The sequence below is a fragment of the Alosa sapidissima genome, chromosome 17 (genome assembly GCF_018492685.1).
Source record: "Alosa sapidissima isolate fAloSap1 chromosome 17, fAloSap1.pri, whole genome shotgun sequence".
Lineage (NCBI taxonomy): Eukaryota > Metazoa > Chordata > Actinopteri > Clupeiformes > Clupeidae > Alosa > Alosa sapidissima.
The window spans coordinates 26,731,350-26,757,982 of NC_055973.1; the positions used below are offsets into that span (position 1 = coordinate 26,731,350).

The 26,633-nt window shown below is 42.6% G+C and overlaps 2 protein-coding genes and 1 long non-coding RNA gene across 3 annotated transcripts in view; 1 reads left to right on the top strand and 2 right to left on the bottom strand.

The window, feature by feature from the left end:
• Nucleotides 1–3,601: 3,601 nt before the first annotated feature.
• Nucleotides 3,602–6,416, bottom strand: mnx1 (motor neuron and pancreas homeobox 1). The gene is made up of 3 exons (XM_042067986.1): nt 5,828–6,416; nt 4,617–4,777; nt 3,602–4,452 (listed from the first exon to the last, which is right to left on the bottom strand). The coding sequence occupies exons 1-3, from the start codon at nt 6,312–6,314 to the stop codon at nt 4,168–4,170; spliced, it is 933 nt and encodes a 310-aa protein (XP_041923920.1). The 5' UTR covers nt 6,315–6,416; the 3' UTR covers nt 3,602–4,167.
• A 4,993-nt stretch (nt 6,417–11,409) lies between these two features.
• Nucleotides 11,410–12,619, bottom strand: LOC121688258. Its single transcript, XR_006024539.1, has 2 exons — nt 12,286–12,619; nt 11,410–11,717 (listed from the first exon to the last, which is right to left on the bottom strand). It is a non-coding gene; the product is annotated as an uncharacterized LOC121688258 (long non-coding RNA).
• Nucleotides 11,676–26,633, top strand: part of ube3c (ubiquitin protein ligase E3C) — a 37,671-nt gene continuing 22,713 nt past the window's right edge. Inside the window, exons 1-14 of the mRNA XM_042067733.1 lie at nt 11,676–11,811; nt 13,684–13,790; nt 13,905–13,958; nt 14,189–14,263; nt 14,468–14,614; nt 16,214–16,329; nt 16,538–16,695; nt 16,879–17,032; nt 19,072–19,292; nt 19,488–19,639; nt 20,085–20,272; nt 25,072–25,158; nt 25,301–25,482; nt 25,813–26,048. Coding sequence (XP_041923667.1) covers nt 13,725–13,790; nt 13,905–13,958; nt 14,189–14,263; nt 14,468–14,614; nt 16,214–16,329; nt 16,538–16,695; nt 16,879–17,032; nt 19,072–19,292; nt 19,488–19,639; nt 20,085–20,272; nt 25,072–25,158; nt 25,301–25,482; nt 25,813–26,048 — 1,836 coding nt within the window. The 5' untranslated portion in view covers nt 11,676–11,811; nt 13,684–13,724. The remainder of the gene's footprint in view (nt 11,812–13,683; nt 13,791–13,904; nt 13,959–14,188; nt 14,264–14,467; nt 14,615–16,213; nt 16,330–16,537; nt 16,696–16,878; nt 17,033–19,071; nt 19,293–19,487; nt 19,640–20,084; nt 20,273–25,071; nt 25,159–25,300; nt 25,483–25,812; nt 26,049–26,633) is intronic.

A 26,633-nucleotide genomic window follows, 5' to 3' on the forward strand; every position in this document is an offset into this window, starting at 1 on the left:
CTATTGGCAGCTGCGCCATACATCACAGCCAATTGCCATAGGTTTTGTAAACATAACTCTTGGACAGGCATTGACCTTTCTCATGTGTGTGAGCTCCCATTTACCAGACGTGTGTGTATTTAGTCAACTTTTTTACCCTTTGTTCATAATCTTATTGACACAGTTAGATAGGAGACGCAAACATGGATGGTAGACATGCGCCATCGCTGTGAAATGAATTACGGTGTTTTGATTCCGCGTTTAGAGGTGGAGTGCGTTGCCCCGACACCACCAACTCTGCGGCCATTCGTAGCATACTAGAGTATTGCCGTTACATTCGATGCCCGCAATTATTAATTAGCAACATTGCCGCAGTTGATATCAATCTGAGTCACGGAATGGTCAGAAGGTTAGCCACGAACAACAGGGTCACAGCGAAGACGACCTGAGGTCCGCCAAGTGAGTCGAATTGTTGCCTAACTTGCCTTGACTGTTCTCAGCGCGCTGTCAGTGACGCGATTAGTTGCTGCATTCTCTGCTACATATCTACCTCCCAATTAATCAGGTGAGAATTACAACACGTCATGACAGGAAATATGGATGTGAATTAACACATGGTTGACCCAGAGATGGTTCATTGGTTGACCACAGTGAACGTTGAATGGCTCCCCTTCACGCACAGACTGCCATTGCCCTGCACTTATTCCACTGGGCCTATGTCTGCCCCAAACACATTTCATATGTTACACACACCTTAATGTCATATGGAAACGTGTTAAAGAGTGGCTATTCTTTTAACATGTATTAAGTAAAAGTAATACACGTAAAAGTAATACACTAAAACTAGGCCTATTGTAGTCACCATTAGTCATTTTAAATGACCAAATGTAGACACTGTTGGTCATTTTGAATTCATCCATCATTCATCAACTGTAAATTATATGATTTCAAACATATGGAATCAGATGACCAGTGGCATCACTAGAAAATAACTTCTCTATAACATCTCCAAAGAAAATCGCCACCTATGACACAACGATTACACAATCTCAAGCTATAAAAGCAAGTTGTAGTACCGCTGGACACGGCCAACTGACCAGTCACAAAATAACCCCCAGAGGTCAGATGAAGGCCCAGCATTTTCCCACACACAGTAGCAAGGCCCATGTAGCTCCCACATCTGTGGCCTTTGACAGCCACAAAGCCAGCATTGTCAGCATGTGTGAGGGAGGAGCAACCCTCCACACGAGAGTATCGGCCAACAAATACACACAGGTGAATGGGAACTTGAATGTGCTGTAGCTATTGTCTGGAAGTGTGTGCTCTACCTGGGTGTGTGTAGTCACCTCAGGCTAGTACTGATATTGACCCCCCAGTCACCCTTTAATGGGAAGCAGACGCCGCCCAGACCTGATAACGGCTCAGAGTGAAACGACTCGAATCAGCCCAACATGGAAATGAGGCTCAGTCGGGACGGATAAAGAAACAAACTTCTGTGCTCAGGGTGGAGATTTCACACAGATGTCTGTTGCATGGACTTTATCTGATCATAGCCATTTGGGATGGTTAATAATGAAATGTATGTTACAGGTTTTAGATATGGAAGGTACACGAAAGCATGGAGGTCCTCTTATATTTGGTCTGTCTGTAACAGCCGATGTCTTTCCTGTTCCTCTCCCCGTCAATGATCACACCCTCTCACCTCTGTCTCACCCTGTGATCAGACCTGTCCTGAGACTGGGACATACCTGGGAGGTAGCTGATAACGCCATGGACTCTCTTTGTGCTTCCCACACCTGGGCAAACCATCCCTGAGGAAAACGACGTTTAAAGCAGCATCTAGTTCCTTTGCATATAAGGTAAAACACAGACTTGCCAAGGATCGATAGGCCTTTGGGATTGTCATTGTACCTTAGTATCTAATAGGGGAACACTTCACCAGGGACTGCCATCATTGGCTCATTAGTTTGTTTAAGTATATTAATGCCTGGAAATGACTCTGAGTTATTGCAGGACATTGAAGTGCCAAATCAATGAAGCCTTTTTTAAATATAAAAATCATTCATACAAAAAGTACCATTAGATTGAAACCATTTCAAAGGTCATGACCCAAAGATGACCTCAGGACATGTAAACTCCAGGAGAGCTTAAAGAGGGCAAGGAGATAAGCATGAATAAACAGAACTCCAGTCTGTCTCCTCAGAGAGTTTTGTGGAAGCACATGCATTTCCACACCACCCCTCAGATTCCAAGCAATCGCACAGGAAATGGGCTTAGAAAGCACTTCTCTCTGGAGAGTAATGGAGTGGGACTGCCTCAACTGAAACGGATCACAAAAATAAAAAGCAAATAAGAGCGGACATTTTACTCTATTCCAAACTGACCAAATGGATTGTTCTCCTTGCCCCCAAGCTGAGTGGGATGGGGTGGTGATTATATTTAAATTTGCTCTAATTGATCTGGAGGAGTACTTCTTGGCAAAGAACAAATAGATCATTACGTTTATTGGCCAGATAAAGCTGACCGATATTAATAAAGGCGGAAATGCACTTTGTGCTAAATTGACCTCAATTACATTGCCACCGAGACCATTAAAATGAACGCTTGTGTCGGTTTCAGAGCGATGCTGCCTTTAGCCTAATTATTATCTTTTCACGTCCTGGTTAAGTAATACGTTTTCCAGCATTTATTAGCATAGGCCTAATCGAACGTCACTGCCACTATGATCAAGTTTTAAGCCACTCAGGTCTAAAAGGTAGACAAAAACATAGGCTAACTAAACACTGCCATTTAGGCGGCATGATCTAATGCACAATGATAGCCTATTTAGCCATGCATCTCTATGATATCATCTTTATTTGCAATACATTTTAAAATCTTCATTCACTATTACCCTTTTTTATTAATTTACAAAATAATTTTAAGGTATATTTGTATGTGTTTCTTGGTGAAAATCGATGTACATTTTGAAGGATACAATTAATTCAGTTGTTCTTTAGCGAATAGGTCTTGTGTTGTGATCAGTGACTTGCAGCAAATAAAAATGCTTGCGGCGGCTGCATGCATCAGGCAAAGATTGATGAGACTGTATCCAAGGTTTATTAATGCGAGCCCATTGCTGTCCTCGTGTGAAATGTTTCTGCTGGTCCTCAGCGGAGTTGTGTTTGCTCCCTGCTCACATTTGCACGGATTCGACAACGCTATAAACAGCGGTTCCCATGACCCGAGCAATCCATTGACACCGTTTAAATGCAGGCAAAGTGATGACACCATCTTAATTATTTACTCACATTTATCTGTGATTACATTTTTGAAACGGTTATTGTAGGCCTATTTTGCAAAAATAACACAAAATATGCGCAAAAGGCATAGGGCTACTCTATGCTGCGTTGTAATACACAGCATAGCACTGTGCACACGCAGGAGTCATAATTACACATGTGATGCATCATAGGCTACACGATGAGTCAACGTTTCCTACATTAGTTATTCATTTGAATTATCGTTGTTGTTAAGTTCAATTATCAGAAGATTTTGTGCAGGCGATGACAGAATAAAAGTTTGAGCATTTTATAAAACAAATTTATTTGTCTCCATCATGGGTAACTCTGAACAATAATTTACCATGCATGGTCATTTTTATAAATACATTATACAAAAATAAACACATTACATTTTCTGCACAGTAAACTGTTGGTGATATTACGGATGTAAACACCACAATTTCCAAAAATTAATCCGAGGACGCAGTGGTTACCAAGTGTCAACATCTCCCATACTACTGACAATATTCATCGTGGTGAAATATGGCGGAATTGCTAACCATCCCAGTACAGAGGAGATTTGTTATTACTTGGATTGCTATTTTATGACTCATATTTTGTTAAGGCTAACACATTTTACACAAGATCACATGCTATGTACAAACAATGATGTGTTGTACCTTCATACCATCTCAGTGTCAGTTTGACATGTTATTGCACGACAGCGACAGGGTGACAGGCTCTGCAAAGTGCACAAGCCATACTTCTACCACAGTTGATGAACGCCACATGACACTTTTCAAAACATTTTCCAGAGTATCTCAGTAAATTCTAAATGTGGCGTTTGTAGCTTGTTTAAACATGCAATGTCATTGTCCTTATGAAGAATGAGAGTTAAAACTCCTATGGTCTACTCAATGGGCTCTCACGGGTGTGGGCTGGCGTCGCTGGCCTGGGCTCTCTCATCGTCCGACGAGCAGTCTGAAGAGTTGTAGAGGAAATGATCCCCTTCCTCTTCGTCACTGTCCCTGAAGTCTCTTATTCTGTTGCTTTTAGTGCCAACCTTTTGATAATCCGTTTGCTCGAGTCCGTCGGATTTGTCCTGACCGCCCTTCGTGTTTTTCTTATTCTCGGCATCCTGCGCTGCCTGCTCCTTGGCCTTCTTACTGCGCTTCCATTTCATACGTCTGTTCTGGAACCATATTTTTACCTGTAAAAACAGATGGGCTTACATTAAAAATCTCAAAGATTTGATGTTTGCTATTCTTTGACAGTGAGTGGGTGTGAAGTATTTAATATACTACTTAATCATATTACCAGAACATGAAAGGTTTCAATGTCATCCTAAATGTGGTAGTAACCGTGGCGTTTTACCTGTGTTTCTGTCAGCATCAAAGAAGTAGCCACTTCAAAACGCTTAGGTCGAGACAGGTATTTATTCAGTTTGAACTGGTGCTCCAACTCCAGCAGTTGTTGGCTTGTGAACGCCGTTCTTGGTCTTCTGCACTTTCCCAGCAAATTAGACTGTGCTTGGGCTAAGAACAGAGAAGCAATCAGTTGTTAGGTATGTTATTAATATGAATTTGAAATAAAGACAAGGGTGGCCTAAATATCTGTGATATAACTCTGAATTCAAATAATAGGCGTACCTTTTTTTTAATGGCATCGGTTTTCAAAAAACTGCATGAGTTAAATGATCGCGTTAGTAGTCTATTTTATTATGGAACGCAATGTTTTCACGTGGCCTACTTGAAAGACACTCTGGTTTACATTGGTCAGCTAAATATTCGAAGTTTATTCTTAGGCTACTGAATTACAATATTGGGGAACTTACACGAATATATACCTACATTTTAACATATCAACAAACATTTTAAACTAAACAATACAATGTAGTGCCAGACTAGCATGGTGGTCCATCATGATGTAGCCTTTACATCAGGGCTACTCAAAGTTACACACATGCTCCATTTGCCACGGCCTGTTGTGAGTGCAGAGGTTATATTTCTAATGTTTAGAAAAAGGGACTGCTGTTTGCCACCTCGTTCTGAACGAATTCGTTTCAGCCAAGCGGAACAGAAAGCCAGTGTCTGGAGAGCAAACAGCTGGCGAGTTGTGGTTTTCGCACACCTCCGCCACTTTCCTTCTGTCCATTATCTGTCCATTTTAGTTCCCATCAGAAAACGATTCCCTGCTGCCCCTCTCTGTCATAACTGAAACGCCTGTTTTTCTTGGCAGTGTTTTAGCAGATTTAGGGAGTCTAACGATATGTTAAACGTCCTGCAAAGATATACTACTTTGTCATTAATGTGATGTCTGAAACCACTCCATGCAACATTAGAAGCAAGACTAAATGCCATTCAGCAGATATGACCAAGGCTAAAGCATACTTTCAGCACTGAAGACACACTGTGTTGGTGTGAGCATTGTTTAACATTTGACAGCTGAAGAAAACGTGTTTCCCTTCACTATGAGAGGGAGTGCCTTACAGGTTTACGTGCGTAAACATGAATTACATAACATTACATTACACCCTTTCATAATTTCTGCTTCGAACACGACCATGAATAACCATAAACACTCACCGTTAAAATCGGGCATTTTCGGCAGCATCATGCCCGCTGTAGACACTCGAAGCCAGTGGTCGAGCTGAAACGTGCCTGCAGTGAGTTTGAGGGTGTCGTTAGGGTGATGGTGGTGGGAGGTATGTGGGTATGAGTAGGACAAGGCTGGATGCTGACCCAGCGCCGCTGCAGAGTAGTACATCGGGTGCCCATACAGTGCCTGCGGGGGAATAGAGCTACTCTGCGAGTGAAGTCCCACCATGCTAGAGTGTGAAGAGTTCAGAAAGCCCGGCTTTGGAATCAACCCGCAAGAAGAAATCCTCGGAGGAGAGGGACTCTCTGTCCGCAGAGACTCTGTGCTGGTGTTCAGATCGGAACCGTTGACGCTTCCGGACGATGAGAGAGAGGAGGAGGACATAGAGGTCACTAATGCTAGCGGTGATGTCTGCACTTTCGGCGGATCGACGGCCAAAAGCGCGTCGATGCGAAAGTTTTTGGATTTTTCCATCTGGTTAGTGGTCCAAGCAGATTGGAGACGTGTTACTGTCTGCTCTTCAAGACTTGTCAGTTCGCTGTCGTGTTACTTCTCAAAGTTGAGCTGTCTGGTAAAACTGTGTCCCCTAACTCCCTTTGGCAAATCGTGCGATGATTGGTTGTTCCCCTCACCAATGGAGCGCAGCCATTGGCTAACGCATGGAGTGTTTACAGTGCATTTTGCGGCCAGTTTGATCAGCGAACTGTGAGTGCTGATAGTCCCCCTTGATTCGAGGGGAATGGTAGTTTGCATTTCAATTTCATTGCGCCACCCACTATAAGACTTCAACTGTAGCTTTCAAAGAACCAGAAAAGAAATTTGATTATATTAGCTCAGGTCTGTGTCTTGAACGTAACAGGCAATACCCAAACGTATAAGCTTTAGTGAACACAGTCTATATATATTATATATATATATATATATATATATATATATATAAACATACAAACACACACAATTCCTCATGGTCTCATAACTATGATTGTAAAGTACAGACGTGGAGATGCCAGATTATTATCATTATTAAATCAGAGTTTAATGTGTATTTCTTCCCAGATGTCTTCCATTCAATTTGCAGCTGCCATTTTACCCTAATGTAAACACATGTGGTGAGGCACGTCTCAGTACAATGTATTTGGACAATATTTTTGTTTTAATGGAATGAGTATAAAATTGAAATTAAATAAATGGGCATATAATATTATGTAACATGCTGTGCGTGCGGTAGATCACACTCGACCACTTACCAAATGAATGGTTTACACTTCAAATATTTAAAAATTAGGAATAGTTATCTGTTATCAACCCTTTGTCACATCTGTCATGGATTGTTGTGGAACGTTGTCTACTATCTCTATAGGCCACCCACCTCGTGCGCGCAACCTTGGCCACCTGCATCCTTTACGCGCGAGGGACGCACAAAAGGGTAACTGTTTCCAAACTCCCGGATGTACTTGAAATTACTTTCTGCGTCAAACAAAACGAAATAGGCCTTTATAATGCAATACAAATATAAACTTTAACCATTCCCACAAAATACACGCCCACGGTTTAGTGAGTGTTTTTCTTTTCTAAATTAGTGGGCCTACAGCATATCCACGTTTAACTTTACCACAATTAACAAAACAGTTGAATCCACTCAGCCACGTGTTTCATGTTGTGCAACTGAAAACAATCCAAAGAAATATAATAAGAATATGTTATTTGAACATTCACAGTAAATACACGTATATCTCAATTGGAGCATCAACAAAAGTGAATAATCGGCAATTTTGTAATATTGCTTTTGACATAACACAAATAGTCGAAAACATACTTAAGGATTGGATACTGTTAGCTAAACTTAAATCAAAGGGGAAAATATATCAAAACTGTCTCTACGAAAGTGAATCTGACCTAATTGCGGTCTGTGCGCTAGTGGCCTTTAGGGAAATTTAGCTAATAGCTAACCTCATGCCAACCCAAAAAGGTTCACAAATGCTGATTATTTTGTATGTCATCTCCGAGAGTTTTTTTTTCGATAAACCATAATGTTCGGAGGTACTCGCAATAATAAGTGTAAGCCGCCTACATGTCCCAAATGTATAGCCCAAGGTTGAACATAGCGTTAAATTGCATAATTTCTCTGTCTATCTTTCTTTTCTCTCTGCCTAGTGCCTCCGGTGTAAAAATGGTATGCCGTTCAAGCAGTAGAGTAGGGGAAATGTAGCGCTCTGTGCGTTTGGGGGGGGGGCTGGGTCTCTCGCTCTAATCAGCCACTTTAAGCTAATGGAGGAAGAGGTCGGAACGAGAATTATTGACACCCTGTTGCCCTTAACCTGTCGCCCAATAAAGCGGATTAGTTTTCTTCAATTCATCAGCTAACCACTCTCTTGGGACGGGAATCAGACGTTTATTTGCTCATGGGAAATCAACAAGTCACGGGGTAGTTTTAACTAAGGGATCATGATTTAATTGGGAACCTGGATGATATCATGGGCGATTAAGAAATAATAGCAGAGTAGTCGGAGATTGATGACAGCTCACCTGCTGATCAGCAAATCAGTGCATCGGGAGTATAGAAAATAAATGAATATGATGACATTTTTAAAAACAAAATGTTACAGGATAGGGTCAGTTGCGGCTAAACACTATATTTATATGCATTTTTGAATACGACATCTCTATATAAAAGAAGAAAAAATACTTGCTACACTAGGTTATTCCAAATGTTACTCGCTGTAGGCTATCCTATCGCAAACTCCTATTTCGCTATCTGTTAAATGTAAGATATTTAACCTATCAATGCTTTGTCCATTTTCTCAGTTTAATTTCATTAAGGGTCCTACATGAATATTTCTATTAAAGCACTGGTGAAATATGAAGCCATTTAGCATTGGCTCGCGCACCAATCACGGAGATTTATGGCTCTTCTTCATCCCGTCCCGAGAGGGTAAAATTAATATTGCACCCTGAGATGGAAAAGGACCCTGGAACCCCGGTCCTTCCTGAAAGCTGTTCATTTGCTTGGTAATTACTTTCACAATTAACTAAAATACAAATCAAAATGACAAATCGAAATAGTTTATATATTAATTATCCTTGGTAAATGTGTTCATTATGAAAAGGCAATTTAAGGGGACCTGCTCTGTCTCTTTTATTGCAATAAATATATTCAATTAAATTGGCACAAATGGTCGCTGTCCTGAAATGTATAGGACTGCTTTTAAACACATTTGTGGCTCATAATCATTTTATCAATTTAATTTGTTGAGCCAGGCATTATCGAGGGAGTATTACTTCAAGTAAAGGACCTTGGGCGAAAGACTTTATTATTAAACGTCATTAGGGAAGATCAAATCCTAACGATAACAGCTGCATATGAGTTTTGTAGACTTCTGGAACTGAATATGAAGCTAATTCCTTTAATACCCACCCATAGGTCCCAGTGGACCTCTCAGACTTGTTAAAGATGGGTCATCAATTTTGTTTTGGGAAAGAAAAATATCAATAAATTCTTTAAAGTCCTTTTAGGACTGCGTTTGTTTAAAACATCTTTTAATCTACAAATAGTACAATAATACAATTTCTTTTCGTTGTTAGATTTGTTTGTGTGCTGGAGTTAGGCTATAATAATGAGCACAATGTGTTTCCCAAACGTTCAACGAAAGCATAAAAATCTATATCCAAATTGTACCATAACAAAGCTCCTCAAATGTATCCTTAAAGGAGATGACCCTGCGAATTTCGTCTCCCTGGCCTGAAGCAGTGATTGACGGCCTCTCTGTCTGTCAGTGTGATCTCCCAAAAGTCAGGTGTTCACATTGATTCATTGTATCCCTGTCAAAAGGCTACATAAGCAAACCTTACATCATTTATTAACCTGAGTACTTGAGGAAAAATTGTGCCTTACCAGTTGTATTTTTTTTAGCTGAGCGAAGCATTGAATCTAATTTGATAAATGTAGCCTTGCATTAGTTGAATTAACATGGGCTGATGTTTCCCCATATATGCAACAATAAATAGGTTAGATATTGTGCCCTTACTGAATATTAGACATTTCCTCAAGCAAAGTGAAATTTGGCATATTTTTAAAGTAGAATGTAATTATTAAGCTAACACTGAAACATGGAAGTTGAATAAATTAAAAACGTGGCTCCTGTAACCAATATAAATGATGTAAATATGTTAATAAGAGCAGTGGTTATCACACCTGAACTGTGCTCTGATTATTCTTTCATTTATTTTGAGATTTGATCATGCTTTTATTGGTCAACAGTTACATGATTAACCATTTTCACTGACTTCTAGTGACATGGATGGCATGATTAATTAAGAGACTTTTTTTTCACAGGCACAATGCACTTCACTCAACATAGGAGACAGGTCTAACCACTGTGTATACAATGTGGCAATGCATGTCAAACAGGCACATTATATAGTCAAGTCACATTTCACAGATTTTACAGCTCATATAAACAAAGCTTAACTCAATACATCCAGTGGCTACACACCACATTCTTAGGATTAGAGAGGTTTGCTAAATATACCATGGTATCCCGGAGACAATAAATTATTCTGATGCCTTTTTCCAGGAGCATTTTCCCCTCGCTTCCACTAAATGGATTGAACACCTATGATTGCATCATTTTTCATAGTGCCATGGAAGAGTGAAGATGTTCACTCACTGCCCTCTCCAGTGCTTTGAACAGGCTAAAGAAGAATGCTAAACAATTAAAGAAGCACTGTTTATGGAAATGTCACTGAAACAAATGCACTTTTGTCAAGCGTCATTTTTGAACCTTTTGAAAATGCATAAACAATTGGGTGAGTGATGAATTTGGTCTCCCGTGTTATTTGCATCTGTCAAGCGACATCATCAGAAGTGCTATATTGGCAACAACCAACAGCATTGATTTAATGGCTGTAATTGCATTTGGCCTAGGAATTTATTATTCTAGAATATTATTGTGCCCTCAACTAAGTGTTGATACACAGTCAAACTTTTTAAATGGATGTGACTTCTAAATGGAGACAAAAGACTCCACTTAGTAAAGTGAAACTTTGAAACTTTGGAAAGGGCTTCCCAAATCAGTCCAGTATATACCCTGCATACATGATACAGAAATACAGTGCAGCGTTCCACACTAAATCTAAACATCCTTAAAAGACATTCATATAGGAAATATCTTAAAGCATGGATGATTGCACATTTCTTTGAGAAATCAAGTACTGACGATGAGTTATAGGGACTAATTGCACATAGAAAAGGGCACAAATGAGTGACCTTTTTGGGAGTCTCTCAGTATGGATGACGTGAGGCAATGCTTTTTCCCTTAAGTATCTCCAGGAGAATAGCTGGAGCAACTCATCATCCTATTTTAAACTTAGAAGGATGGATGAGATCAATCAATAGCCCATAAGTCACATTCATTGAATTGTAATGATATCTATTTCTGAACTTCACAGAGACATTCATGTGAGGAGTACTGGTTGTGACACTAACAATGTTTTTCAATGGGCAAGATTTTGACCCTATGTGAAGCTGAGATTTCTTATTTGACCAATGTCTACAATTAGACCAACACTCTAAAGGCAAATTTTATTGACGTTTACGTTACACAACCTTTCATCTCATTCCATATATCAAGGCTAGAACAAATATATACGATCATTTAGAAGGCAGGAGATACAGTAACTGACAGGCATAGACCACGGACACTTTGTTGCTGATAACCCAATGTTTCCAAGTGGCGAGCAACACTACAGCTGATTACAAACCAGGAAGTACTTCTGAAGTCTTTCCAGCCAGTAGTATTTTACCGGAAGCCTTCATATCCAATCAGTGATCAGAGTTGTCAGGAAGGCGGGCCTCCTGTGTTGTATCTAGAAAAAAAGCTGAAAGAAAGAAACAGTCGTTTTCCTCTTTCGTTTTTACTAGCTAGCTGCCTAGTTAGAGGATCTCTATCGGTTGATCCTTCTCTAAACACAGGTAAAATTGTTTACATTATATTCACATAAATAAGAACTTTGTCTCTTTAATAGGATTGTGTATTAATATCGCTCAAAGATATACATCGTTGAGCAAAGAACAACCTGCCCCCTGTGAAGTTACTTAGCTAGCCAACAAGCTACCTAGGATTGCTATCTAGCTAGCCATAAAGCTAGCAAGCCGACTGACTTCATACTTGCTGCTTCATTAAATCAACCATCATATAACCACATGGGTTAATTGAATCGGATTTATAGTGACATTTTGCATATATTCACAACCCACGTAAGACTGTTTAATTTGAAGAATAGTAGTTAGTCAGCTGCTGAGTCATTATCTAGCAAGATACCGAGCTATCCACAGCTAAAGCAATGGCATTGCTCAACAGCCATGATCAGCTAGCTGGCTAAATCCTACAATTAGACAGTTATCTTACCATTGTAAGGACAGTAAGCGAGAGATCAACAATCTTACCATGTGGTTTTAACGTTCACTTGTCAATTAGCCCAATTGGCATTAGTCTGTCAGGGTGTTCTTGCAAACAATGACGTTGGGTTTTATAAGCAGTATGTAGGTACTACCTACCCAGATCATGGCTAAGCTAGGAAATAGCTCTGGGTACTTTCCATACTGTCAGTAAACAATCTGCTTCGACCAGATAGCTTGCTAATGTGTGGGGGACATGCATCTACAGTGTTTAGCGTCATCCAGTGTTTACATAGCTGGAAATATGAAGTGGTTTGAGTGCAAGATAACAAAAAGACTTTGACATTTCAAGAATTTTAAGCTACACGATGCCTTTGACCTGACGAACGTGAGTGAATGTCGCCGTCACGTTACTGATTTGGAGTGAAAGAGCTAATTGAGTAGTTGGCAAGCTCAGACATAACGTTGTTCCCGACATTGATAAGCAATATAGCTATCCATTGGCATCAACGCTATGCAGGTCAGTCACAAATACATAATTAGATAGATTTTGGCACATAATGTCATAAATGAAAAATGTCACAGATGAAGACATCACTAAATTATCTACTGGCTTGCTAACTATAGATAGGTGGTTGTATTAAACGAAAGTTCAACATTAATAACCTGGGACACATTCATGAGCTTTCATTGGACGCGATGTTATGTACGCACTTAGTTGTTTCAAATGCAGTTGTCCAGTCATAGGCTCAGGCTGACACAATACCATTTAAGCATATGTACGTCTTACTAGAGTGGCATGATTTACACTCTATTCCCCTGTGCCTGATTTCTCTGGTTTCTCCATAGTCCCCCATGCCTCTATAAGTCACTAATGCTGGGGCGGTGGTAGTGTAGTGGTTAAGGAGCTGGGCTAGCGTGCAGTGCAGTAGCCTGAAAGTTGTCGGTTCAATTCCCGGCTAATGTTGTGCCCTTGAGCAAGGCACTTAACCCCAAGTTGCTCCGGGGACAATGTGATCCCTTGTAATATAGCTGACATATGTAAGTCACTTTGGTCAAAAAGTGTCTGCTAAATGTAATGTAATGTAATGTAATGTAATGCCCATAGTGAGCACAAGGTTTTGCAGTGATGAACATTCACACATGTCTTGGGCTTCATGAGATAAACATTTCTAACTCGAGAACTGAGTGTCAGTGGACAGCATCTTGGTTCAGGCAAGCTGTTGTCAGAGATAAAGCTACATGATTTGGCCTGTGCTGGCTCCCTTTGTAAAGACAGACCATCTTGCTATCCTCAGCAGAGCATCAGCAACTCTGCATAGCTATGGTAGAATATTGTGATGTGAGAACATTGTTGTGTGTGACGCATACAGTACATCATTGTCTAGCTGTCACATAAAGTATATCCCTGTGTGAAAATGTATTTTGTGTCTAATTCTTTTGCAGAGGAAATATCCAGACCATTCCTCAATGGGAAAAGACTAATCATGTTCAGCTTTGAGGGTGATTTCAAAACAAGGCCCAAGGTATCCCTTGGGGGGGCAAGTAGAAAGGTAAGATTATTCTGATGTTTGAGTTATATAAGCTGTTAAAACAATACATGGCTTGTGATCTATGCTTCTTCAATATAGATTTCATAAAATAACTCCATATCCGCTATTCCTCAGGAGGAGAAAGCATCACTTCTTCATCGGACTCAAGAAGAAAGACGGAAACGTGAGGTGAGAATCCATGGAAGTTGTGCTCATCCCCAGTGACCTTTGAACTTCACAGTTAACCTCAGTGTTAAGTCCATGTGTTTGAATTGGATGCTCATCACTCAATACTTATTGATTCCCACACCACTATGCCTGTGTATAGTAGGTGTTAGGTTGTCAGTGTCTTGACACCCAGCTCATGAAAAAGCACAAAGATTATTCAAGGAATACTCACATATACTTTTCCCTTGTAGGATGAACGACGAAGACTGAAAAATGCCATCATAATTCAGTCCTATATCAGAGGATACCAGGACCGGAAACAGCAGGTGTGTTCAGTTTGGTTGTTTGTTTGTTACTACTGAACAATGAACTAGCCATTCAAGTTACTACAATCACAAATAAATAAGCAACATCAATTTTCCACCCCCTAGTCCCCCTGCACGTCAATAACATCTATGTATCGTCACCACCACCACTAATGCCCTCAGCTTGTTTTCTCTCTCTCCCCTCCCTGCTTTGATGTTGTCCAGCACTCCATCCAGAGGGGGCGGTTTGACCACTGCATGTGCCAGGCTCAGTCTGCTGGGGCCCCGCCACTGTCAGACCCGTCTGCCCTCAGCTTCCTCGTACGGCAGCTGTTGTTTTTCTACAGGCAGAGCGAGGACACACAAAGACTGGTGAGCACCGACAATAACACAGCTAGAACTGAGAGGGCTGTCTGTGATGGTCAAAAGATTGGGCTCTTCTGTGTATCAGATCTGCCCACGTTCTCATTCCATAAACATACCTTTACTTGTGGTTGTATTCATTCTTTCATAGGAGGGCAAGTAGACTGACATTACTGTATGGTCTTTTTCGTTCTGCTGCTAAGGCTTGGGTTGGTTTCTTCCCATTACAGTTTATGTGTTCAAAGAGAAACACGAACAATGTACTGTTTTAATTAGAGATGCACCGATAGATCGGCTGGTGACCGGAATAGACCAATTTCAGAGTGTCCAGGTGTCCGGCCTCATTGATGTTAATGATAACCTTAATTGGCAGGGTAAAACGTCTTCCTGTTTCTGTCTTTCCTGTTTCTGTCTTTCCTGTGGACTTTTCTTTTGCTGTCTATGGGACAGTGCTCTTCCACAGGAAGTTGATTTACACAGCGGCCCCATCTTGTGAAATGGGCTAATTGGCCGATTTTCACTTGATCGGCCATGACCGGCGACCGGCCGATCAGTCTGAGACATGCCGATTTTATGCTGGTCAAATGCACTCGCGCGCCGCAATTGTAACAACACCCAGCTGAGTTTGCAAAGTTTGAAGAAGCTAGCAACCAGGCCAACACTCAGGGCTGGATGTAGGGCTACAAAGAAATATCTAATAGGCTACTGGGTTTTTCTATGCAGCGGACGCTGTGCTTTGCCAAATTCACCGCAAAACATACGTGTGCTGTTTTCATATGGTGAAGCACCCAATCGCTATTAGCACTTCTCCTCCCCTGTGTTTGCCTGATAGCCTACTCATACATTTCCCTCGCCCTCCCATAAATGCATCAATGCATATGGTAGCATGTTCAAATGTATCATGAAAATTTTTCTTATATTTTTAGTTGGATATTGGATGTGAGAAGAAAAAAAAAGGGTGTTCCATAACAGTGCATTTATACTAGCAGTGTGTGAAATGAATGTCCCACACTGGGAAGCATTATAGATACTGCAGCTGAAGTTAGACTTGAAGAAGAATCTGTCTGCTCACCGGTTCCATTTTTTTAACAGCCATTTCATTATTGATAAGTTGATTACATTTCTATATTAACATGTTCTATTAAAGAAAAGATAGAAAATAACTATGTGTGTGTGTGCTGTAAAATGGTTAGAAGAAATGAAATCGGAATCGACTAAAATCGGTATCGGCAGGTCAAAAACTCTATGAAAAATCAGAAATTGGAATCGGCCCAAAAAATTGCAATTGGTGCATCTCTAGTTTTAATGTAGGTTACCAGTGGTTGCAGGGCCTGGTCTCTACTCAGAAATAACATTTAGTAGTAGATAAAAAATAGGGAATACGTTATTGAGGCTCTATGTGAAACAGTTGCTTTTCATTGTTGACAGATGGTACTCTCACAAGTAATTTAGGGGTGCTTTTGACAATAAAGATTGTTCCGATGTGATTCCAAACATATCTATGGTTTATAGTAGCAGGCTGTACAGTGGGAAAGGCTGTGTGTACTTACCTCATGACAGTACTGTATGTGTTGTGGAGGTGGAGTTGATGTTGTATTATGATGGCAGATATGGATGTGCCAGAACCTGGTGAAGCACCACGCCCAGTTTGTAAGCCTCCTGGGGGGTCCAGAGAGGCAAACGTGTGTCTTTCAGATCAAGAGGATGCTGGGACACTGCTGCAGGTATACACACCACTACTCTCTCTCAAGTACATCTGTTCTTAGATTGCTTCGTTTAACAGATGTTGTCGTCCAGAATGCCTTGTGGTTGTTAGTGTTCTTAGTGCCTAGTTCCACCAACGGGGCCGTAGGATATGCATGCATGTGGCAGTTCATCGTCAGGGTGACCTTAAAGCTGACCCATTTCTCTCTGTGTGTTTGGTTGGAGCAGACTGTTGCAGCTGTGCAGGGATGACAGTTTGAATGTGGCTGTGCCCATGAGGATGCTGGAGGTCTTCTACTCAGAAAGAACCTATGTGTCTGTTCTGCAGGATGCTAACTGTGTAACAGCGCTTATTGAGCAAATTTTGCACTATATGGTTCAAAAAGGTAAAATTACATTAAGTACCATTATTAATTTTATCAATCAATCAAAGGTCCTTTTACTTTTTTAATGCCATGTTTACCTATCCTTCTGCAACAACTATGTGACTCTCTCTCTCTCTCTCTCTCTCTCTCTCTCTCTCTCTCTCTCTCTCTCTCTCTCTTCCTACTGAACCTATCCTCCTGCAGGATACTACAAGTCTCTTTATATTTTGGTGAATCACAAGTTGCCATCGAGTTTGGAGTACAGTGATGTCCCCTCAACCCCCTTGGCCAGCACTTTGCTGGAGCACACACTCAAGCCTCTGCACTTTAACTATACCTCCTGTTCAGCGGATGCCAGGTACACACACACACACACACACACATACACATGAATGCACACACCCACACGCACAAATGCACACAAATATACACACACACACACACTTTCTCTCGTCTCACTTGTTCACTCTTTCACTCAGACACAACATCATCTTGATGTACGAGCCCCTCAGCTGGTCGTAGACATATCCTTGCATTCCAGGCCCTTTACTGAACATGAGATACAGAAACCCACACCCTACTGCATATCATGAACCTTGAAAAGATACCATTCTGTTCCTTACAAACCAGATAACACGACTTAAATCTGTATGCTAGCAGTTTTCTGTGTTCAACAGCAGCTCCCATGTCACCCATTACAGAGCGCTTCTTAAGAGGTCAGTCCTCGGGGGGCCAGAGGAATTCCTTTGTCGCTGGTGCATGCACCGAAAAATCACCCTCTAAAAGGCCCATAATGGAGAGGCCCTCCTGCTCTGTTTGTCCTTCCAGGCCACAGTGATGCCGTAATGGCTTCTCCCTACCTGTTTACAGCCCGCCATAAACGCCCTGCTCTGGCCCGGGAGGGGAGAACAGGCCGTGTTTGCTCCCCATTCTTAACATTCCTAATGACAAACGACACACTGTTGTTCTTTCTTTTCTCTGTTCCGTGGCTGAAGAAAGGCAGTGCTCGGGGTGCGAGAACCTTGTGCACACACACTCTCTCCGTAGGCCAATTATCACACCCGAGGACCACCAGATGTGGGCCCCTTGCTTGTGTTTGAGCTCGTGTTATTGATTGGCTCGTGTAGCTGAAAGGGGATTGAGCTGCCCCTGTTCATTTAGAACAAATGCAGGGTCTGTTTTTTTCCTGGTCATGTTTGAGGGTTTTTGTGTCGGGGATCGTGCACATCTGGCTGATGCTGTTTTTAGGGTGGAAATCCCGTCACAGTGGTCATGCGTCCTGATAATTTGTGATTATTTGAATAATAATAATTGAAGAATTGGTGTACATTCTTTTCAATCGATCACTTTTCACCTACTTGTGAGATGTTTTATCTTGAAAATAAATATCACATTCCCTGTATTAGAAAAAATAGGTGTTATATCTATTTCTGTATTAGCAAGGACGCAGGAGCTAAGCTGTATTACTGCTATCAATATATCTCAGATATTGTTGAAACGGTAAGCTTAAAAAGAATTACATTTTATTTTGAAAGTGTATGGGAAGATGCAGTCTAATTTGCCTGACGGAAATGAAAGGCTTTTAACAACATCCAAGCATTATATAAGTACACAATAATTACTTGTCTTGTTACTTCCGTTCACATATTATAGTCAAATTAGACTAAGGTAGAGGAAGAAATGCCGTGTTACACAAGCACATGTTTCACAAATGTCTCTTTATCATGGCATGGCTGCCCCCAACTGAATGGTCAAGGACAGGTGTTCAAATTCATCAACGTATGCATTGCTCACAGCCTCCCATATGTTTTGCACTCTCCATTAATGTGGACCTGCGGTGGTTCCTGCTGGTCTTGAGTTTTATGCATTGGTTTCTTTCCAGCCCTGAGCATGATGCAGAAAGGCATCATTGTATCTATACATAGAGCCACCTGTAGCTGTATGTCATGCAATGGAACATATGTATCTGTGCATTCTTTCCTGATGAATCAGAGCTCATCTAAACACAGGTTCACTCTGGGTGTGTGATTGCATCAAGTACATCAGTCTGTGGTCCCAGAATAATGTTAAGTAAAGTAAAATGAATAAGCATCAAATACAATAGTTCCCAGAGACTAATTCCAAATGCATGGAGTTCATGATGGTATAGACCCTTTCATCAATAAAAACAAAAACAATGCTTGAACGTTCTATTTGGGCCCCAATCTACTTCCTCTACATTAAGATAACATATGGAATGTTAAAAAGGAAGTCTTGTGGGGCCAACTATGATGCTGATAATGGAACTCTCTTGAAAGGGTCCATAGTTGCATTCCTTTTACTCTCCTGAGCTTTCTATTTCCTTCTATGTTTTGTCTCATCCCTCTCTTCTCTCTGCTCTCTGCTCTCCTCTCTCAGGCAGTATGTGTTCTCGGCCTTCACAGAGGAGTTCATCTCGGTTGCGTTTACTGAGCAGGTGTTCCACTTCTTCATCCCCGCACTGTCGGACCCACGGCTGGCCTTCCCATTCCAACCCTTCCTGGCCTCCCTGCGGGCCACCGTAGTTTCCTCCGCCACCATGCAAGCACAGGCCCCCTGGCTCCTATACTTTGTTCTCTCCGTTGGAGAGACTAACCTAGGTAATGCCCTAACGTGATTTATTCTTTGTGTGTGTGTGTGTGTGTGTGTGTGTGTGTGAGGGAGAGAGAGAATACTAAAGTAAAATAATGAAATGCAAGTTGTGTGTGTGAGAATCCACTGGCCTAGGTTTTGATGGCTTCATAAGTGTGTGTGTGTGTGTGTGTGTGTGTGTGTGTGTGTGTGCGTGCACGCAGGATGTCTATCTGAAGAAGGTCTGCTGCTGTACCTGAGTGCCCTGCAGACTCTGCTTCCACTGCTCCCTGTGTCTGATAGCACCAGAAGAGCTGAGGTCACCAGTGACTCTGAGGACGAGGAGGAGACCAACATGCACTCCCGCTCCGCACATGTAAAACACGCTACACATTTACTTACACACAGCAGGCTTGTGCAAAATTCCAGAATTGAATTGAAACTGGCTCTTAAATTCCAATTCAATTCATGAATTTCACTTGCATTTCAATTGAGTTAGCAAACAGGAAGCAGAATTGCTATTCGAATTGTGCACAACCCTGATACACGCACCCCTGTGTGAACCTCACTGTGGGAATGTATGGTGTATGGAGGCACACATTTCCTTTCTTTTTTACGCCTACATGAGATAATGCATGTCTCTTTTAATGCATGTCTATTTAAATTAGGTTGGTCCTTATATCATTTGTGTTGTTAGGATGCTTTAGAGGTTTTTTTTGTGTGCTGGTCCGCTGATTGGAGATGGATCTCTGTTTCCTGCCATTAAAAAGAACATTTGGTTGATTGGTCCCCCCCCTCTCTCTCTCGCTCTCCACTCTCAGGACGACTGTCGGATCTCGGTGCAGCTGATCACGGAGGAGTGCATTCTGAAGCTGGACACCAAGCTGCAGACCAACGCGCTCCTGACGCTGGTGTGGAGGGACTCTGCCAGCGAGGAGGTGTTCACCATGATGGCCTCCATCTGCCACACACTCATGGTGCAGCATCGCATGATGGTGCCCAAAGTCAGGTCAGAACGCACACACACACACACACACACACACACACACACACACTCACACTCACACTAATACATCTGGTAATAGCTTCATAGTGCTGGGATTCAGGTTACAAATTAACTATGTAAACATAAAATGTTTTTTGTCCCCGTCATAATCCCGCTAAAGATAAAAAATTACTCGGATGCAATGACTAATGACCAGTCTTCAAGTCATTATGTTCATCTTACACAGACCAATAAACATGTGCATAAATACCCAGATTCATATTGTCACATTCTTATAGATTTTGAAACTCATAAATGGATATGTGCCCTCATGCATGGAAACATGTAATCCCCCACTCCTAATAGATTTTAGACAAACATCTTAAACTCAGCAAGGTAATGTGTCAAAGTGCCTGGGGCCTGTTTATAAGGGAGCATCATGCTGAGCATCAGGCCTCTGCAGTCTTCAGCAGTACCCAGTTACTCATCTGAATTAGCACTAGCGCTAATGATATCACTGATGAGATGAGCACATTAGCTTTCCTGTGTACCTGACGCCTTTTACTACCACTGCAGGAAGTGGATGTCAGGACTAACTGTCTCTCCATAATTAGGGCAATTATCTGTCTCTGTGGCCTGATTGTATTAGAACAGGATATTGGGGCGGGGGGGGGGGGGTAATGGGATGGAACCAGCTTGGGTTTTACAGCCGGTGTCACAGTTCTGCTCGACTGGGTATTATGACACTGAAACGAGCCAAGAGATGGACAGAACTAGAGAGAAGGAGGAGAAGTGGGTGAAAGGATAAAAAACGGAGAGATGGTTTACATATACTTTTACTTTACTTGCCTTTACTTGGGTTGGCCCTCCAGGACTATATTGCTTGTGTATAAACGGTGTATGTTCATTATAATCTCTGTTTGATTTCTGTATCCATTCAGATAACATTTTCTAGATTTGTGTTTAGTCACCCATGATCCGACAGGACAGACAGACCTTATTTATAAGAGTATACAGAAGACCCCTTTTAGGCATTTTATCATCGCAGTCTAACACAGTGGCTCAGAGGGGTCATACGGGCAGGTCAGGAGGGCGTATTTTGGGTTTTTGCGAGGATCCAGTCTGACCTTGGTTAGGTCCACTGGGTGCACTCACTCCTGTCCTGTCCTGTCCTGATTACATAAGCTGTTTCAGTCTCTACCAACATCACGGACGACCCCTGTGATGTCATTGCCATTTTTTCACCTTTGACCCAAGAAATGATGGTTAGGGGCAGCTCCATTGCTGACCCCCTCCACCGAGCTCGTCTCCGATGACATCCCTAAAAACACATCCCCGAACTTTTATTAAATGTTATTTTTGCTTACCAAACCACCCCCCCATATATTTCTCTCCTCTCCTCCTCTCGGCCCCTCTCTCTCTCTCTCTCTCTCTTCCTCTCCTCCTTTTTATTTGGTGGTATTTTTATTTTACAGCTCCCTCTGAGCGAAACGCTTTTACCATAAATCCTGCTCCTCGCCCCTCTATCATTATCGGATATCTGTACAAAATAATTAGCTCACTGCCCAAGATTAATTCCTGCAGAAGTGGACGGGATAGCTTTACAAGAGGCGAAGGGGAGGCCAATTACAGCCTAGCCTGATTTACAGCGCCTAAAGAAGAGGTCGGCCTGAATGCTGCCTCCTCCCTGCCCGCCTGCCCGCCTGCCTCTTTGCGTGCCGCAGGCCTCCTGTTGAAGAGCACCGGCCCTTTAATAAATATGAATCTGAGGGATGGGGCCTGATATCAGAGAGAGATTAGTGGCTCCGGTCTCTGGATCTGTGAGTGTTAAGCCATTTGAGAATCGGAGAATAGGTATTTTTGCTGATCATTGAGATTGGATACTTTGGCTGGTTTGCATTGGTTTCAGAGCATGTAAATATTTGTAAGGATCTTATTATATTTAAATATATTTGTCAGTATGAGTATAAGGAAATTACATTTATGGGTGAAATTAATAGATCTCCCTGTAGTTGTGAAACCATCTGGCTAGCATTTAATGTTAGCTTAATAATTGGTGTTTTCTTTTTTAGAAGTGGTGTGAAAGGGGAATTGATGTGTGTGTAATCTTTCCGTAAGTGTTTGCCCCTGACTTAAACAGTGGAGTAACTGCCCACACACACACACACACACACACACACTGATGGACCCATGTCAGGTCCATGCATGGCCCTGGCTCTCTGATCTCCAGTGCACCATGAGGGTGTAGTTTACATGAGAAAAGTGCCGCTGGGACCACCGGACTCTCGGCAGTAAGGTGGCACCCAGCTGAGGCCTCCTCTTCAAAGGGCTCCCAGGAAACCTCCTGCCGGCTCCAGGAGAGGCAGCCTGAGCAAACGCACCAGCGCCTTCAGCATCTGGCAGAGGTCTCACTGGGGCGGGGGGGTTGGGGTCTGGGGTCTTGGTCTATCTACAAATGACTTGACTAATATGACAGTAGTGGGTATATATAGGGAGGAATGAATTTGAGGGTCTCTGCTTTCCTGAGTAGGCTCTGGCAAGAGTAAGGAAGGAAGTACACTTCTGCGGACATGGCTTCACACAACTCAGACATGGGTGTGTCTGTCTCCATACTTTTTTTTGCTGCTACGGACTCTTCTCTCCCACTGAAGTACAGACCAGTATTTTTAGACCTGAATGGACAGGTGGACTGTGTAGAACACTAAATTTGACAGGCCGTGTTTGTAGAAGCATACTTTCCCCTTGGTACCTCGTGCGTCAAGAGTAGAAATGGGCAATCCTTGGAAAGGTCCAAATTAAAATGGAAGTGATCATAAACAGAAAAACTGGAAGATTTATGTCAAAATTTAAAATGAAAGTGACTTCAGTTTGGCTTGATTGTGCCCTGAATGGCTTGCACTTGTTTGTTTATTTTAACATGATGAACTTTTATTCTTCTCTTCCGACCGGTTTGCGTTCCCGGCATGTCATTCTTTCCGTCGGTCATCCATTTGCCTCGGCATTACGGCTCCATCAGCCGGTGCTGAGTGCGCTGCCGGGCGCCGGCTTCACTCCTCGTTCCTCACACAGGCACATTTGAATCAATCTGCTGTCGCCGTTTCAACAAAATGGTCACTGCTCTTTTATCAAGGTCATTTTAATTCACCACCCCCACCCCAGCCTGTGTGTGTGTGTGTTGGTGTGTGTGTGTGTGTTTGGTGTTTATTAGTACTTCATCTCATGATTGAAATGGAGCTTTGGTGTTCTCGCAGGCCGTAAATCACCATGTCACTCAGCGGTTTAGTGCTTTGTTTCCCATTTCAATCAAACGGGGGGCTCTTTAAAGGCAAAAGAGCACTCTGACCCCCCCCACCTCACCCACCATAGGCACCCCTCCTCTGTCCTCCCTTCATGGCTGTCGTGTGAACAGCAGGCCGGGCAGAAGAGGTGGGGGATGGGGGGTGGGTGTTGGCAGCTCTCCCTCCCCCTGACAGGTGCCTAAAATCATTGTGTGTGTTTTTTATATACACTCGGACTCATTCTATTTCTCTTTTCACGTTTTTTTGACGCCCAGCATATTGCATAAAGGCACCTCCATTAGAAGTTATTAGATATGAAGTCCCCACCCTTTTTTTTCACCCCCCCACTCCCTCCCTCAATCTCAATATCCCTCCCTCTCTCTCTTTCTCTCCTCCTTCTCTTTCTTTCTCTCCTCCTTTCTCTGTTTCCCCACCTCTCCCTATAGGCTTACAATCCATTTCCCTCATTACAGAGAAAGGAGACTGGCCTCTCCAGGTCAGATGCCACTTATAGATGCTAATGCTGGAGGGTCATAAAACCTTCCCCTTCTCTGTCCTTTTCAACAGCTTCCATCTTGTTTTTTTTATTTTATTTTCAGGTTGTTTACTCTGGAGGTGCTACCTGCCATTAGCAGGGTAGTCTGGGTATACAGGCTGGGGGGGACAAAACTGGAATGTCCAGGTTTGAATGCGGTTTGAGTGACTAGCACATAAACTACTCACAGGTGTGTGTGTCCTCACACGTAGGTGTCAAAGTTGTTCAGGCATAGTTAGCTCTGTCCCACACACCTTTTAATACACTGTCTGTCTCTCTCACACACACACCCCCCCCTATTCAACTCTTCTGAGAGTGTGTAATGCTGTGTAGGTATGTGGAAGCATGCAATCCTGAGCTGGGATCTGTGTGTGTGTGTGTGTGTGTGCGCGCGCCAGTCCTCTACTTCAGGCCCCCATTGTCCTGCTTCTGTGGCCATTAAGTGAAATGGGCAGCCCCTCTCAGGAAGCCAACGTCTGTTTACGAGCCATGGGCCAGGCCGCTAGTTTACTAATGGAGGGTGCCTCACCTAAATAAAGCTTAATGGCTCATTTAATCTCCCCTCGCCAAGCACGGACAGTGCCCAGAGAGAGGGAGAGACCGAGAGGGAGACGGAGGGGTAGAAGGAGAAATGGACAGAGGCGCACAGTCAGTGCCCAGAGACAGGGAGGGATGGAGAGAGGGTGATGGAGGAGTAGAAGGAGAAATGGACAGAGAGAGGAAGAGATGGAGAGTGGATGACGGAGAAATGGACAGAGAGAGGGAGAGTTGGAGGGAAAGGGGGATCAGCGACCCATGGATCATCACTTTGTTACATCTCCTTCATGTGTCTTTTGTGGTAAAAGATTGTAAAGAGTACACCAAGGCATTCTGGGCCATACGCCGTGATTCCGAATGACGTATGGGGGAATAAAATGAACAAATGTGCTGACATGGATTTGTTTTTTTTTGTGTTCTGTATTTTGCTTCTGTGCTGCATTGACATCTTTTACCTTTTTTGTCCTCTGTAGGCTACTGTACAGTTTGGCCTTCAACGCCCGGTTCCTCAGACATCTCTGGCACTTGATCACCTCCATGACCACCACAATGATCACGGGGTGAGCTTAATATACCCTCACCGATATGAACTTCTCTTTAGTAAGACATCTGACATCTTTAGTAAGAGCATAACATGCGATGTTAGTGTGCTCACCATTTCGTCCCCCCCATCTTCTTCTCCTGCTCTCCTTGTTCCTGCAGCTCCATGGTTCCTCTGCTGCAGGTGTTGTCTCGTGGTTCCCCCATGTCGCTGGAGGACTCCAACCGCATCATCCCCCTCTTTTATCTCTTCAGCTCGCTCTTCAGTCACGCCCTCATCTCTGTGCACGACTCCGAGTTCTTTGGCTCCTCCCTTCCAGGTTCTGAAGATGATGTGTACAACAGTATGTTACAACTATGAAAATGCTTTCTCAGTCTTTAGCAACATGGTACACATGCACTTGTTCACTCATCGCACCGCTCAAACGAAAGATGGTCGTAGCATCAATTGCGTAACACTCAAACGTGTAGCAAACGCGTGGAATTCTGTGCAACTGTAGGCAGTATACTAACGTCTACTCCAACATGTTCTTCATAGCCTCTGAAAACCTAAAAATGTCTCTCTCTATTTACATCATTAAAGATATTTCCTCAGAGCAATATTCCCAACCACATTGGTTTCTCGCCTTTCCCACATCTCCTCCACTGACCCCTCCGTGCCGTGTCTCTCCCAGACTCAGGGCAGAGCCCGTCGTCCTCTATGATGCCCTTCTCCCTGACTGAGCTGGTGTCCCTATCGCGATGCATGCGGGACGCCGGCCTGGGCATCATCAAGCTGGCCTACCCCGAGACTAAGAGCGAGCATCGCGAGGAGTACGTGGCGGCCTTCCGCAGCGTAGGGGTCACCACCAACGCCGCTGTTCAGCAGCGCATCCAGGCCCAGCAGAAGCGCTGGGTGCAGCTCTTCAAGGTGAGTGACCTGAGGTTGTGACCTAGTCACACACGGACATAATGGGTACTGAACATCTAATGGCTAAAATGGCTGACGGTGAACTGGTATAAAATAGCACAATACATAATGTGGTGTTCTGACAATGACAATGAACTGACATAAAATAACACAGTATATGTTTAACATGCTAGCTCATAGTCAGTAAAGTCTGCTATTTATTTTTTCCAGTAGCCAGTATGTCTGTGTGTGATCAGTTCAAATAGGAATTTTAGGATCTAATCACAGGTCTGATTGGACAGAGTTGACTTGGAATCAGTTACGTTGATGAGAGGATGTCCATCCATTTTGAATATGTTCAGTGTGGTTCAGTCTGTTTAATACACCTTTTAGGAGTCCATGTTTCAAAATGATTGAATTAATTAATTTGGCAAAGATCAACATTGAAATCTAGTGTTCACTCTTATGCAGTAACTGTTGGATCAGTTGCTATCTTAATGTTTCTTCCCTCCCAAACCATAAGGTTTGATAAAGCTTTATAATCTGTTGGTAATCACTGGTTTAATCTTGTTAAGTAATGACTTTATCAGGCCTTTTTCCACATGC

Bases quoted from the DNA above. Each gene is read 5' to 3' on its own strand.
- mnx1 (XM_042067986.1), bottom strand. From the start codon at position 6,314: ATGGAAAAATCCAAAAACTTTCGCATCGACGCGCTTTTGGCCGTCGAT. The intron at 4,778-5,827 runs GTGAGTGTTTAT...CTCTGTTCTTAG, and splicing joins GAAAATGCCCGATTTTAACG to CCCAAGCACAGTCTAATTTG. The intron at 4,453-4,616 runs GTAAAACGCCAC...CTGTTTTTACAG, and splicing joins TGATGCTGACAGAAACACAG to GTAAAAATATGGTTCCAGAA.